Source organism: Aspergillus ibericus (genome assembly GCF_003184845.1).
Source record: "Aspergillus ibericus CBS 121593 unplaced genomic scaffold BO80scaffold_3, whole genome shotgun sequence".
NCBI classification, from domain to species: Eukaryota; Fungi; Ascomycota; class Eurotiomycetes; order Eurotiales; family Aspergillaceae; genus Aspergillus; species Aspergillus ibericus.
The window spans coordinates 198,639-212,267 of record NW_020292101.1 but is presented as its reverse complement, the minus strand read 5'-3'; the positions used below and the strand labels follow the sequence as shown (position 1 = coordinate 212,267).

General features: G+C 53.6%; 6 protein-coding genes across 6 annotated transcripts; 4 read left to right on the top strand and 2 right to left on the bottom strand.

Annotated features, from left to right (window-relative positions):
- Nucleotides 1-60: 60 nt before the first annotated feature.
- On the top strand, nucleotides 61-2,508 carry BO80DRAFT_372597 (uncharacterized protein; the record flags this gene model as incomplete). Its single annotated transcript, XM_025716530.1, has 2 exons — nucleotides 61-1,287; nucleotides 1,375-2,508. 2 exons carry the CDS (start codon nucleotides 61-63, stop codon nucleotides 2,041-2,043), a joined length of 1,896 nt encoding a protein of 631 aa, XP_025579562.1. The 3' UTR covers nucleotides 2,044-2,508.
- BO80DRAFT_372595 (uncharacterized protein) lies at nucleotides 2,480-5,147 on the bottom strand. The gene is made up of 6 exons (XM_025716529.1): nucleotides 4,784-5,147; nucleotides 4,671-4,705; nucleotides 4,533-4,602; nucleotides 4,306-4,473; nucleotides 3,882-4,240; nucleotides 2,480-3,833 (listed from the first exon to the last, which is right to left on the bottom strand). The coding sequence occupies exons 1-6, from the start codon at nucleotides 4,903-4,905 to the stop codon at nucleotides 2,689-2,691; spliced, it is 1,899 nt and encodes a 632-aa protein (XP_025579561.1). The 5' UTR covers nucleotides 4,906-5,147; the 3' UTR covers nucleotides 2,480-2,688.
- A 296-nt stretch (nucleotides 5,148-5,443) lies between these two features.
- BO80DRAFT_345210 (EXPERA domain-containing protein) lies at nucleotides 5,444-6,357 on the top strand (the record flags this gene model as incomplete). The annotated part of the gene is made up of 4 exons (XM_025715314.1): nucleotides 5,444-5,651; nucleotides 5,726-5,889; nucleotides 5,975-6,209; nucleotides 6,275-6,357. The coding sequence occupies 4 exons, from the start codon at nucleotides 5,444-5,446 to the stop codon at nucleotides 6,355-6,357; spliced, it is 690 nt and encodes a 229-aa protein (XP_025579560.1).
- A 53-nt stretch (nucleotides 6,358-6,410) lies between these two features.
- Nucleotides 6,411-6,896, top strand: BO80DRAFT_131535 (uncharacterized protein). Its single transcript, XM_025713583.1, has 2 exons — nucleotides 6,411-6,609; nucleotides 6,672-6,896. Exons 1-2 carry the CDS (start codon nucleotides 6,477-6,479, stop codon nucleotides 6,785-6,787), a joined length of 249 nt encoding a protein of 82 aa, XP_025579559.1. The 5' UTR covers nucleotides 6,411-6,476; the 3' UTR covers nucleotides 6,788-6,896.
- BO80DRAFT_131509 (uncharacterized protein) lies at nucleotides 6,858-7,716 on the bottom strand. Its single transcript, XM_025713582.1, has one exon. The coding sequence runs from the start codon at nucleotides 7,528-7,530 to the stop codon at nucleotides 6,970-6,972; it is 561 nt and encodes a 186-aa protein (XP_025579558.1). The 5' UTR covers nucleotides 7,531-7,716; the 3' UTR covers nucleotides 6,858-6,969.
- BO80DRAFT_131537 (uncharacterized protein) lies at nucleotides 7,623-13,580 on the top strand. The gene is made up of 2 exons (XM_025713584.1): nucleotides 7,623-7,708; nucleotides 7,897-13,580. The coding sequence occupies exon 2, from the start codon at nucleotides 7,903-7,905 to the stop codon at nucleotides 13,087-13,089; it is 5,187 nt and encodes a 1,728-aa protein (XP_025579557.1). The 5' UTR covers nucleotides 7,623-7,708; nucleotides 7,897-7,902; the 3' UTR covers nucleotides 13,090-13,580.
- The last annotated feature ends 49 nt before the right edge of the window (nucleotides 13,581-13,629 follow it).

The window sequence follows — 13,629 nt, the reverse complement described above, 5'->3', positions numbered from 1 at the left end:
CCTGGCAATAGCTTCACTTAACTAACCCCAGCCTATACAGCATATCTATCGTGCCTCGCGATGGATTCCCCATCAAGCGCGATGTCGAGCCCAACAAAAGCCCTCAATCCCCTGTCTCCAGAGCGAATCAACCAACAGATCGGACCCAACTCACCCTCGCGATCATCCGACATCTTCAACCTCCAGCGCAAGACTCCTCGGGGCCTCACTGATGTGCAGGCCAAGGTCGCGTTTTTGAATAATCTATCACGAGGAAACAGTCCCGCGCATGCTGCACAGTCATCCACTGGATCCGCGGCTGCCCTTCAACGGGCCATCCTTGGGCGCGAGGAGGCCGAGTCTGCATTGGCAAATGTCTCCGCTCAGCTCTCTGAAGCCCAGTCACGGGAGCGTCGCATCAGTGAAAGGCTTGAGTCCCTACTCGAAGAACTACAATCAACAAAAGAACGTCAGGCCCACGAAAGGACGGTATTCGAAAAGGAAATAAGGAAAGCGAGAAAGGAGGCCTTCCGTGCTGGTTCCGTCTTGGTCAAGACACAGGAGGAATTGAAGCATGCGAGAAACGAAGCTAAAGGATTCAAAGAAAGCGCCCAGACAGAACGAGCAGCAAAGGAACAAGCGAAGCAGGAAGCGTTTGAGCGGGCTTATGCAATCGCCGGACTTACCGAGGAGATGCAGGTTCTCAAGGAAAACCTACGAGCTGCGGAAGCTACCATTCACGCCAACAAGCTCGAAGCGCAGGCACGGCAGAAAATCCAGAAAAACGATATTGGGCGATTGTCGCTGGCTGAAGGCGATCTCAACCTCTTGCTGACCCCTACACCAAGAAGACCCAAACGCCCCGCCGAGGATTTGGTCAACTCGCCTCGAGTCAATGCAGTCAAGCCGTCGCCTGCCCAGGACACTCCTCCTAAAAGGCAAAGATTATCAGATGTTACTCCTCGGAATGAGGTCAAAGAGGCCACTATATCGGACGCGCATCACAGCCGTATTGACGAGCTTGAGGGGATCCTCTCTCGAGAGCGTCGCCTCAGGACCCAGGCAGAAGACATGATTGAATTCCTTAAAGTGGAATGCCATTTCAAACGTTGCTCCTGCCGTCTGGCAGAAGAGGATGAGATGGATCATGGACACGAATCGCAAACTGTAAAGAGAGCAGAAAAAGGGGAAGGGAATGCCTCAGGGGGTCGTCATAACAACAGCAACACTCTGATTGCGCCAAAGGAGCCAAGTCCCTCGCATACACCCAAGGGCGAACCTGCCGGATTCGCGGCACAGAAGCAAGCAGTCAGGGAAAAAGCTGTTGGAAATAGAGTCATGAACGGAGAAGACGAACAAGATGATGTTGATGAAGTCATCGAAGAAGTTGAGGAGGTCCAAGCAATCGATGATGACGATGATGATGAGCCTCCAGAGGAGCCTTTGATAACATTCTCACCTGCCACTGGCACCTTCCACACCTTCCCTTCCCCTGTTCGAGGATCCCCCCGAAAGCTCAGCGAAGCCGTCTCGAATGCACACCAATCACTAGCAGCCCACACTGGAGACGGAAAGGATGCCCAGGTAATGACTGGCAGTCCCACTCCGAAGTATGCATCTCGCCGGCACCAAACGCCATTTGATTCCATAATGGAGACTGAAGCGTATGTTTCAACCCATCCCACGCCGGCAATTGCTGATGTTCCATGGGACCCTGTCATGCCCGTGGGACATCGCGCTGAGACTCCCGAGGGGAACCCTGACCCGGTGAAGGTTCCCTTGCGGACGGATGATTCGGGATCCAATCGCTTTTCTGACGTTCCAGGGACTCCCATCAGTCGGGAAGAGGCACTAGCTCAGATCAAAGCTCGGAGGGAGAGAGCAAACACTATGAAGAGGTCCGCCAGTGCCAGCGAAAGTGTACTCCGCTCTGGAGGCATGGGTGTCACCCCAATTCGGGCCGTTCGACGGATGCCCGGGGTTCAGAATTCAGATGCCAGACGCAACGGCCCTGCGAGGAATCGGAGGGACATGAGTGCCCCCATCCGGTTGTCCCACCAATAGGACCAGTATTTTATCCCTTTTGGTTCAAACGGACAAAGGCCACTACTTATTCCTGATATTCTTGGTTAATGACCCGACTCTCTCTCTTGATACCCCGGTACTCCGAGCGGAATGGCGTTTTTGGATGTTGCTTTGACGGGCATCAATGAAGCTACTTATCTCTCAAATCTTATGACTATCATCATTTCCTCTTGTATGTTCGAAGAGGGTGATATTGTGGCGCTTGGATGGCGGGTTTGTCTATGTATCTGCTTACTTTCTAGTTTGACCTCCCAACTCCACGGCATATGAGCACTGCTTATAAGCCTCGACGCTCTTTAAATCTTTCCCCACTTTCCTTTGTCTGGCGATTTATCTTTTGCTTTTCTGTCTCTCATATTGTGAATAGGCTAGCTTGGCTTGCGTGGTTTGGATATTTTAGGCGCATTGTTTGGAAGAAGACTTAGAATTGATGATATCGACATGACATCCTCGAAGTACGGTCATCTTCACCGTATTGATTTAAAAAGCACGGCCGATCTGGCATTGCTTACAAGACAATAGACATGGTCTATAAATGCTACCTCGCCGTATATACTTCCATGCGTACATTGTGCCAGTTGATATGGAAAGAAAGGAAATAAGCACACCACTTCGCGGTCAGATCTAGATGATCGAAATGCCACAACATCTGATGCGCGCGCTGTCGACACGTGCTTTACGACCCCACCAGAGACGGACCAACTCTTCGACAAAGACACGGTCGGCGGTGCTCCAGATGTCTAGGCCCATTTCGGTCAGATCCTCGGAAGTGATCTTGATTGGATCGCTATCATCGTAGGAAGCTCTGGCGTTGCGCGGACCAGTTTCGGTAGTTGTCTGCTGCAGTAAGGGGGATCTGGAGTTGTCTTCTTGGGTGGACTGTCGGCCGACGGCGATGGAAGGCTCAGTGTCGTCTTCTGGCTCATCCTCATAAGAGGCAGTATCCCCATCGGGTTGCTCATCGTCATCGTGATCAGGTGAGTTACGGCTATCGTGTCGGGCAACTACGTCGGACAAAGTGATGAAGATTTGGGCCGTGAGACGACGGAAATACGCCACTAGGGCGATCTCGGGAGGCTGTTGAGTTGACTCTTGGAGTTGGATGCTTCGGCGGCCAAGAGACCCTGACGGTGGGCTAGGAAGCGTCTCCACACTCGCTAGGAGTCGCGTGTCCTGTTCGATTTGGTGCTCCTCTTCTTCTTCCTCGGAAAGTCCGTCGCGCTTTTCACCTGCTGATGCCCACCAGATGAAGGAGGTATATGCTAGGCGCGTCCATGAAAGAGGTTCGACGATGGGGCTGGAGGAGTACGTCGACGCCGCATCCGAGTCATCATCGCTTTCGGCCGAAGCAGCTTCGTCTTCCTGAGAAACATGCCGGAGACCCTTGCGGAGAGTCGAGTAACGCCGTGCATCACGCTGAGTCGCTTTCACTTCGATAGATTGCGGCATCTTCCCCTTTGCCGGTTGGGTATGGAAGATGGAGATTGTCGGGAATACCTTCTCCACGGCGTTCTTGGAGTGAGGAGGCGGCAATGTGACGAGGACATCAAAAAGTTCGGGCTTCATGGTCAGGACACTGTCCGTGCTGCAAGCAATCCAGGCAGAGTCATGGTCCGTATTGGCCGAAGAGCCCACGAAAGACGAGAGATAAGGGATATCATGGATACCAACATTGAACAATGGGCGAGGTCGTGGAGAGGGCAATCCGTTCTGAGGAAGCAGAGGAAGGAGCGAATTAGGTAAGGAGGCCAATAAAGAGAGATCGTATACTATTTGACTGTCAGCAAGGCTTACGGGAAATAGGGTAGCTGCCATACCATAGCTACAAGGGGTATGAACTGGCGCCTCTGCCATGAAAAGAACCCTTTTGCGCAGCAATGCTGCTCTGTACAACGGAAATAGCAGGGGTCCAAAGGAGTCAAGGAAATCAGGAAGGGAGGAAGCTGGATGGAAAGGCGTCAGGGCCGGCCTGGGCGTTTCCAACACAATTGCATCACTAAAAGCGCGGGTTCGATGGACGGCATCTCTTAAATCACCATGGGCCCGTAGCCGGAGACTAAGGGGAGATTCCAGAGGGGAATCGGGTGGCATAGCGGAAGCATCACTCTCACGAATTTCATGGAACTCCCAGTAGTCTGATAACGGTTGCGTATTGGACATGTCCTGGGCATAGTTTCTGGAAGCGATCGCGGGATGTCAACGGTCGGGCCGCAAGGACAGCACATAACAGATCTGACTTACGCCGCCAATTCTTTGAGCTTGGGGGCATGCCTCCAACTTTTCCCTAGCCTTCCGGAACTCAATGGGACGAGGACTCCGATAGCGAACATCTTTGCATTTCGTTCCGCTTCTTCAGCGGGCCAATTGACAAACGCACTGATGCCAGCGTACTGCTCGTGGACGAAGTATCTAGTAAGGACGAGCTGTCAGTGGGTATAGACGGTCTGGAGCAGCGACGGCATACATACACCAGATCTTCTGAGACATTGTGTAGACCGGATGGAAGCGACTTATATTCCACAGCTCCTTCAACTTCAACTATGCGACCGGATGGGTTAGGTCACTTCGTCACGGTTAGACCGTTGGAGCAGTAGTATGTTACTTACCACCGGGAACAGCGCGTTTCCATGATATCACATATCTAGATTAAGAGCGGAACCGTCAGCCGGGAGATCCTCTTTTAACGGACGGTCTTCAGAACAGACTTGGAATTGCTCACCCGGCTTTGATATCGAAGCGAATGACGAAGAGGGCCGCAATGCCAGGCGGCGACTCGATGACAGCAGCGGGGCGGGGCACGTCAAGCCCCAGGGGCTTCCGTCTAAAAGGACCAGGTGCCATTGCCGGAGAGCGCGTAAGAGGCGGAGGCGACAGTCTCCATGGAATGAGCGAAGGGAGCGCAATCACTGAGATGGCGGCATGAAGGATACAAGCTGGTGGAGGCCGTCGAGCAGCAGCGAGCCGACCTTTGGGGGAGTTGCGGAGAAGCTGTCGTTGCCTGAGGACAGTGGTACCCTAGCCTCATCGGGCTAGCGTCGCCGTGTTCCCCCATCTAACCCATTTAGGGCAGGTGCCGCGCTGATCGTCCAGCCGGTCAGTTGTGCAAAACGCTGCTTCTTTGTGCTACCGATTCTTGAAGGCGAGAATGGATCGAATATACTTCGATGAAGTGGTGCCCTTTAAGTGTCTCAAACATCTCAGATGACTCCTAATACGGTGGGTTGAACAGTTCTGGCTGTTGAGCCTCCTTACCGATTGTGGAAAGACAAACACCACTATAGACTCCGGCCCGATACTATGCATAAACGAAAGATCCCCATCCGAAATCCCTACAGTGAACTGTCTGTCAACTTCATCGTCTAGTATCAATCTGACTACCATGGACTCCAAGATACCTCTTCATCCCTACTATCCCCTTGATGCCCAAATCGATGGATATGTTCCCAATGAGGCTTCTTTGCTCTCCATCCTCACCACCGCCAGCGTCGGCGCGACAGCGCTCCTGGGTGCCACTCTGACTCTGATCAGCGTGATTCGACCAAGTCTGAGGAAAGCAGATCGACTCGCGATATTGTGGTTCGTTCTCTGTAGGTCCGAACTCGTACACATACTGCTTTCATGACCGGAACAGTTTCCATGCTAACAGCATATGAATCTCAAGCGGGTTCACTTCACTGCTTTTTCGAGGGTTACTTTATGATTCACCATGATCATATGGCGTCTGCGCAAGACTTCTTCGGTCAGCTATGGAAAGAGTATGCTTTGTCCGATTCTCGATACATGACCTCCGATACCGTCGTCTTGTGCATGGAAACCATCACCGTTGTAGGTGCACCCGCAGCTGCAGGGATCCCTGCCTATTATACCCCCTAAATAGCATGCGACGCCGTTGGCTAAAGGTCTGAAATAGCTTCTCTGGGGCCCGCTCTGTTTTCTGGTCGCATATTTGATTCTCTCCCAGCATCCTCTGCGCCATCCGTTGCAGATCATTGTGTGCATGAGCCACCTTTATGGTGATGTTCTCTACTACGCAACGAGCTTATTCGATCATTATGTTCATGGCCGACCATACAGCCGCCCGGAGCCTTACTATTTTTGGGTCTACTACTTTCTAATGAATTTCATCTGGATTGTGGTTCCGTTCTGTACGTTCCAATCCCACAGACCCCTTGCTTGGTTTTTATTCGTTCCAGACTTACGATGGACACAGACTATCTTTGCCAGAGTGTCCGGACAATATCGGATGCCTTCAAGGCGTTGGGAGACGCTTCTGTGCAGCGCAAGGATCGATAAGAGAAGGGACGGCCAGACATGATGTCACCCATCCCAAACCGGGCGACATCAGATGAGGGGTAGACTATCTATATGCCTTGCTAACTCAGGCTAAGGCCGCTGGTCTTTACTGATCATGCATGCGTATGATCTTAGGGATCTTCGCTTCGGCCGGGACAGCAGTCGTTTGGCGAGTCTCGAATCGACGGGGCCGACCGGGAAAAGCAATATACGGCCAGTGCATGACAACACACTGCAACAATAATGAATCAGGTAGAACACTCTTCCCTTTACTGGCCCACTTTGTGACGCGTAGCCCCGGTGGATCGCTTTAGGCATTCCTGCTCCTCCGCCAGCCCGGCAAACAGGAAGAATAGCTCCGAGTTCCACGTTAGCTACACAGTACATCGGAATGATCGTCTTGCGCGACTGCTACTTTGCGATACGATGAATGTTCGATTGAATGTTCCATTATCGGAGTCCAAGCCTGAATTTGAACGGGTTCCCTTCAGGTCAGAGAATGCACGGACATGGCGCCGGAGAAGAAGGGTGTGGCTTGGTGCGAGGCGTGGGATGTAGGCAGTCAGGTGCGGGACGAGGGACGAGGTCCATGTGCATCTCATCAGCCAGCAGCTATGACCATGACCGTGCAGGATAAGCTGGAGAAGGGGGTGGATACTGGATGCTGGGTAGATAAAGAAAGGGGACCGCCTTAGCTGATCGCCTGTACGGAGGACCTGATTGTTGGTTTTTCCCTGGAGCGGCAACGGACAAACCACCGGTCGCGGAATGAATATTTTGCCCTGGACGGCAAAGCAAGCAGCAAATCATCATCTCGGGCGGAATGCTGTTGGCTGGCGGGAGCTCGATTGGGCGCCAGATCTGACGGCCGGACATTCTGGCCATGGGGTTGGTTGGGCTGGTGCGTGGCGCTGACTCGAGCTGGTTTCCCGGGCAGCCCTGCCAAAGTGTAAGTTGCTCGTGTGAAGAAGTATAGCCTTCGACTCTTGTTGTGGTTCCTCCAAGCTGGCCGGGTGTGTGTCCTCGCAGACGAGTCTCGTCGGGGAGAGGAATGAGGTCCTTTGGAGACTCGCTCAGCAGCCGATCTCCCTTTCTGCCCCTCCGAGCCTGGACGAGTACTGACTGGGGACGCTTTACTACTAGTGAGCTGCGCTGCCTGCCTCCAGTCTCCATCTGCACTTGACCGCCTGTTCCCTGGCTTTTCTCTGCTTCTTCTTTTCAGTTTCGCATTTCGTATCCCCTCTAGATTATCCGTTTTCTTTCTTTGGTGCCCAATTGTCCCCCAGCATTACCGCGACCTTGTTGCTGTTGCTGTAAGCCAGGGTATGTGCTGTCGGCGTCTCGACTGAGAGTGAGTTTCCCCTCCGTCCCATAAACAAACAACGGGTGACGTCGGTGGGTGGGTTTTCCCACTCTTCTGGCCTTCCACAGCACCACACACACCCACTCGGGGATCGCATTGCATTGGAGACCCAGCCTGAGACTTGGATCAGCTGCCGCGACCCCGAACATAATGCTGATGGCTGTCCCCGATCGCAGATTTCCATGCCGCCTCCTGCCAACCCGCAGCGCCCCTCCAACCGTGGGGGAGGCCCCAGAACATCACCCACGAAGAAACCCCTCGACATTGGAGTACCCCTAGGTATCTACGATACAAATTCCGTGCGAGCCAAGGTTCGCAAGTGGCAGCAGCAAGGAGGCGGGGTAATCGCGGCCAATGACGGGGTCTGCTACGACGACGATGAAGAGAATTCAACCGTCGATTCCAAACCTAAGCCTGTGGACGAGAAGGCATCCAGTAGCTCCAATGGCTCCACAACGAGAACGCCCACAACGAGGATGCGAAGCAAAAGCACCCCCCGAAAACGAGTGATCAGTGATGAGCATTGGAAGCTAAACCGAACCCCCACCCAGACGCCCACTTCTAAGCTCCCTGCCCCAAAACGTATCGCCGAATATACAACAAACGATCCAATAACTTCCCCACATGCGAGTGGGGGCGAGAGCGCGCGTGAGGACAAGGTATTGCCCTCTCCATCTCGTAACAAAGATAGGGGCAGGGCGGCTGTGGCATCCGATCTCGCGACCAGAGAACGACGGAAATCGAGAGCGTCTCGGGATGTTGATACAATAGCGGAGGACAAGGCTGAAGGCGAGAATGGGTCACATAATGGATCGTCGAAGTCTACTTCGCGACAGGCCACCGGGGACAAACCCAACGCAAGTGTACGGTCGGAACAGTCGCAGAGTGCAAAGAAAAGGGACGGAGCGCTGGATTATGATTCGGAATGGGCGACAGGTGAAGCCGATTTCTCCGAACTCTCCAGGCGACGTGCGCGAGGCCCAAACCATCCTGTACCCAAAAGCCCTGGACTTAGAGGGCGAGGCACTGTGAAACCACCTAAGGGTGGCATCTTTTCCCACATGCTCGATGAATCCCGAAAGATGTTCGCCAAACCGGAGCCTCCGAAGCCCACTCCGAACCGAGGCGCGAAGATAGAGGCATGGCTCTCCGAGACCCCGGATCCATTTATTGACGATATGGAGTCCGATGTCGAGATACCCGCTCCATTGAATACCAGGACCAGCAAGAAAAAGACCCCCACAAAACAACGGGAATCCCAAAATGCCGCCAGCGATATCGATACTCCCGCCGACAGCGACAGATCGACGAAAGATGCGGCGCTGCGGCGAGCGAGGAAGGAAGGCTCGACCGGAAGCGAACGTGTGAAGCCGACGGAGGAGAAAGCTGCGCCTACAAAGGATACCGCCGCTCCAATCAAGAACAAGGAGCCTGCGCAACACGAGGATAAGCAGCCCTCGCCAACCGTTGAGAAGCTCCCCATTCGTGAACGACTTCGTGACGACAAGGATAAGGACAAAGACAAAGACAAGGGCAAGGACCAGGATAAGGACAAGGCATCAGAGACGGACACTCAGGTGCTCTCAGAGGGCTCCGAGGTATCCGGGAATAATGCACCGGTGCCGCTTGGTCGTCGCAAGCCCTTCCCCTCCACCGGAGCTCACTCACTGTCAACAATCGCATCTGTCGAATCGATGAGCACCGGCACCAATGCACCAGTTGCAGGACAAGATCCTGCACCAGAAAAGCAGGATGCAGCTTCCACCCAGGAAAAGCTTGACGAAGAGGAGAAAAGGGACCAATTTGATCCTAACTCGCTCCCGGCGATTTCCTCCCAGCTAAAGAGGCGTCTCACCACCCACGACGACCTGATATCGGTCTTGTCTGCCCCAAACAGGAGTAGAAGCCTTCGCTCTGCGAGAAGTCTGAAAACGAAGAGTCGGGTCATGACCGAAAATCTCCCTGATCTGCTGAAGGAGCTGGCTGGTGATGAGACGAAATACATGCGCGAGCTGAAGACCTTGGTCGGTGGAGTGATACCTGTTCTGTTGACCTGCGTGCTTTCACGATCCGACTCAGCGATTGCAGCGGGGCTCTTCCGACCATCTACTGATCCCAAGGATGAGGTAAACTTCAGCAAGCCCATCGTGGATATGGGTGTTGCCATTGAGCGATTGAAGACTCTGCACAAGCGAATCCCGCAAGATGACGTTGACGCCTTACTCAACTGGGCGAACGGGGCTCAGAGAGTGTATCGTGAATACCTCAAAGCCTGGAGATTAGGATTCAAAGACGTGATCGTTAACCTTGCGCCTCTTGAAGATGGCGAGGAGGGCGACAACACCGATACGAAGAGCTTGGACGAGGGCATGGCACGGGATGAAAACGGCGATGTGGTGGACAGCGATGGCGAGAAGGTTGATGTTGCATACCTATTGAAGCGACCGCTGGTACGCCTGAAGTATCTTGCAAAGACATTCAGAGGGATCAAAACCATCCAACCCTCCTCCAAGGCCGAGGATGTGGCGGCGGTATATCAGAGCCTTGTCACGGAAGCCCGTCGCCGGGCACGAGAAGAAAGAGCCAGGCTTGAGGACGAATCTGCCGCGAGCGTCGACGCGACCCGCGCCAGAGACCCTGCGACCCTGGGAGCACTCACTGGAGTCACCGTGGACCGAAGTCGAAGAGTCCGAGCCCGTGACTTCTTCAATCTGTCGTTGTACCATACAAGTGGTCAGATTATTGACTGTCGTGCCGAGTTCCTTCTGAGAGATGGCACTGCAGGAAACAAAACGGGCGGGGACTTGCTCATCTGTGAGATTGACCATACGGACCGCTGGCTGCTATTCCCTCCGATCGAGCTTGGATGTGTCTCTGCTCGCAACGGCGACGCGAAGGGTGAGATCGTGGTCATGCTACGAAGTGCCCCGGGGCAGACAAAGCCCTGGCAAGAGCTCTTAGTGCTCAGCATTGACGAAGAGGACATTGGCTACGAATGGGTCCAGATGTTGGGCTTGACCCCAGTCCCACCGGCCATTAATCGAACCCAGAGCTTCATCGACCGAGCAAAGCGGCAACGAGCAAAGACAATCTCTTCAGCGAACGAGGCCTCGCAGGCACAGAAGGATCCACCAAGCCCTTCGAGTATCAACGTCCCTATCGGAGAGAAGCCCACTTCCCGTACCTTGCGGCGTTCGTTGACCCCTAGAGACCATCTTTCGGATCCAAGTACCGTGGGATCTTGGATTTCCGAGTCACGTACGTCTTTGCAGACTGCAATAACTGCGGAGTCGGACTATGCCATCGGGGACGAGTTATCAGGGAGGTCTCCACCTCCGCAATCTATTTTGCATGCCAGAGAGCCTCGGAAGAGCTTCACGGCCGACGACAGACCATCCCCGGGCCTCAAACGGTCCAAGGCAAAGAGGGTCACACGAAATGGTGAAATCATTCCTTCCAGCCCTACCACACCAACGGACCACAGCGTGGCCAAAGACGAGGAGCCTAAACGCTCTGAGGAGAAAAAGGCCAAGGCACCGCAGAATCCCAAGACTCCCACGAAGAGTACTCCTGAGCAAAGCTCCCCCCGGGTGTCTTCCGTGCCGTCAATGGACCTCCCTGTTATTCCCAAACTCAGAAAGGGCAGCAGCCAGACATACATATCTGAATCGTTGGCATCCACCTCAGACGACGAGTACGCCGCCCTAGATGTTGACAGTCTACCGGAGACTCCTACCAAAAACAAGGGCCATTCCCGCGAGCACTCGGGATCGGACCAGACGAACGAGGATGAGCCGCCGCCGCCGCCACCGCATTCTCGCTCGCCGAGCTCGACTGGATCTAGTCTTTCAAATACTCCTGTTCTCAGCCCAAGTGGCGTGCGTACGAGACGTCGGGGTTCTTCGCCTTTGAAACATGAATATGAACCATCTACTGCTTCGGACTCTTACTCGGATTCTGACACATCAACTGTGCGCCGGTACGAGGTGCACTCAGGGTCCGATTATTCGGAGACAGACAGTTCGGATGAGTCTGAAGATGAGCCCGTGTCGCTACCGCCAATTGAGGCAAAGCCTCCTCCCAAGCCCAAGACCCCGGCTTCAGAAGCCCCTACTAGCAGCTCCCTGTCACTGTCCAATTCCGCATCTCAAGGCGGATATAGGTCGGTTCCCTCACAACCAAGCAAGTCGTCGACTGTTATTGCGTCAGTATTTGCCTGGTCAGATAAGGGTTCCTGGGATAGCATATTCCCCGATGACTGTAAGGTGATGGTCAGCCCTGGGCTCATTGAAGCATATGACATGGGAAATGCACCGTCCGGGACTGAGGAGGAGAGCAAAGCACGTCCGCTGATTGCCCTTGAACTTACCCCGCTTGTACCTATTCGACGCGGCACAGCAATTGACATCAGTATCCGTTCTCCTCCCACCAAACGGTCAAAGATCAATTGGAGCAACAACATCATGTTCCGCTCTCGGAATGCCGATGAATGCGAGATCTTATACGGCCTAATCAATCAAGCACGCATCAACAACCCCACCTACATAGCGCTCCAGAACGCCCGAGGTCCTTACGCAGAGCAGCCAGCTCCCATGGAATCGCCAAACCGAAGCGGTGGTGGGTTGTTCGGCTGGCCCCGACGCAGGAGAAGCTACCGTGCATCTAGCTCTCCCCGGTCGGTCACCGACAACTCTGAGAGTAGCGTAGGGACTATGAGCAGCGCATTCTCCGCACTGAAACGGTTCGGAGCAGGAAGCAAGATGTTCAACATTTCCCGCTCCTCAATCACCTCTCGCGACGGCCAGAAGGAGGACAGCTTGTACTCGAGCTCTGCCGGATCGAATGCGTCTCCCACATCCGGCATCGGTCGCATAGCAGCCGCCATGAAGGGTGGCGACGGTATCGGTCTGTCCAATGCTAAGATTCGGCTTTACTTGCGCGAAACCCAATCGAAGTGGCGTGATATGGGCGCCGCCAGACTGACCATCATGCCTGCGTCTCCAGACTCTCGTCGTCCTGATACAGCTAGCGGACATGGCGACTCCGGCAGCATAGCAGAAGGGGTCGAAGGAGGTTCGCCGGGCTCCGGGGCAGCCTCTCCCCGTCGGGGAGTAGAGCAAGAGAAGCGGATCGTCATCCGAGGCAAGACTCGTGGCGAGGTTCTCCTCGACGTCTGTCTTGGCGAGAGCTCCTTTGAGCGTGTGGCTCGCACCGGTATTGCCGTCTCCATCTGGGAGGAGAACGAAGGCGGAGCCATGCCGAAAAAGGGCGGTGTCACAGTTGGCTCCTCCAAGATCTACATGATCCAGATGAAGAGTGAGGCCGAAGCAGCATACACTTTCGGCCTGGTCGGAAAGTCCAAGTATTAGACTGGACTGGACGGAAGGACCGACTTGTCTTCTTTTCTTCCTTTTATTTTCCATCTCAGTCCCTGCATTCTGCCTGTTTTCAGCGATGTCCTCCTTACTGATTATCTCTATTTGTTTATCCCCTTTACCTCCTTGTGTTATTTTGTGCACGTGCATATCCATACCCCCTCTTGCTGATATCCCATCTTATTTTCCCTTCTTTGCCCCCTCCTTCTTCTCTTCTCTTCTCTTCTCTTCCCTCCATCCCCTCTGCTCCCCTCCTCTCACCTCTTTCTTGTCCTCATTCATGATTTTCAGATGCCGATATGTATATGAAACGGAAGATGAACAATGTGTGATGCAGCTTATCTAGAATTTTTTTTCCCTCCATTTTTAATGAATTCTGATCTTGATCCTCAACTCAATCTAACTTACGTTTGTTAATTCTAATGCTATACTACTATCATTTCATCGTTACTAGTTCGTCATAGATATAGATACATTGATATTGCACTCGTTGTTGTAACGAAACCTACCTTGGTACATTTCCAATTTCAAGTA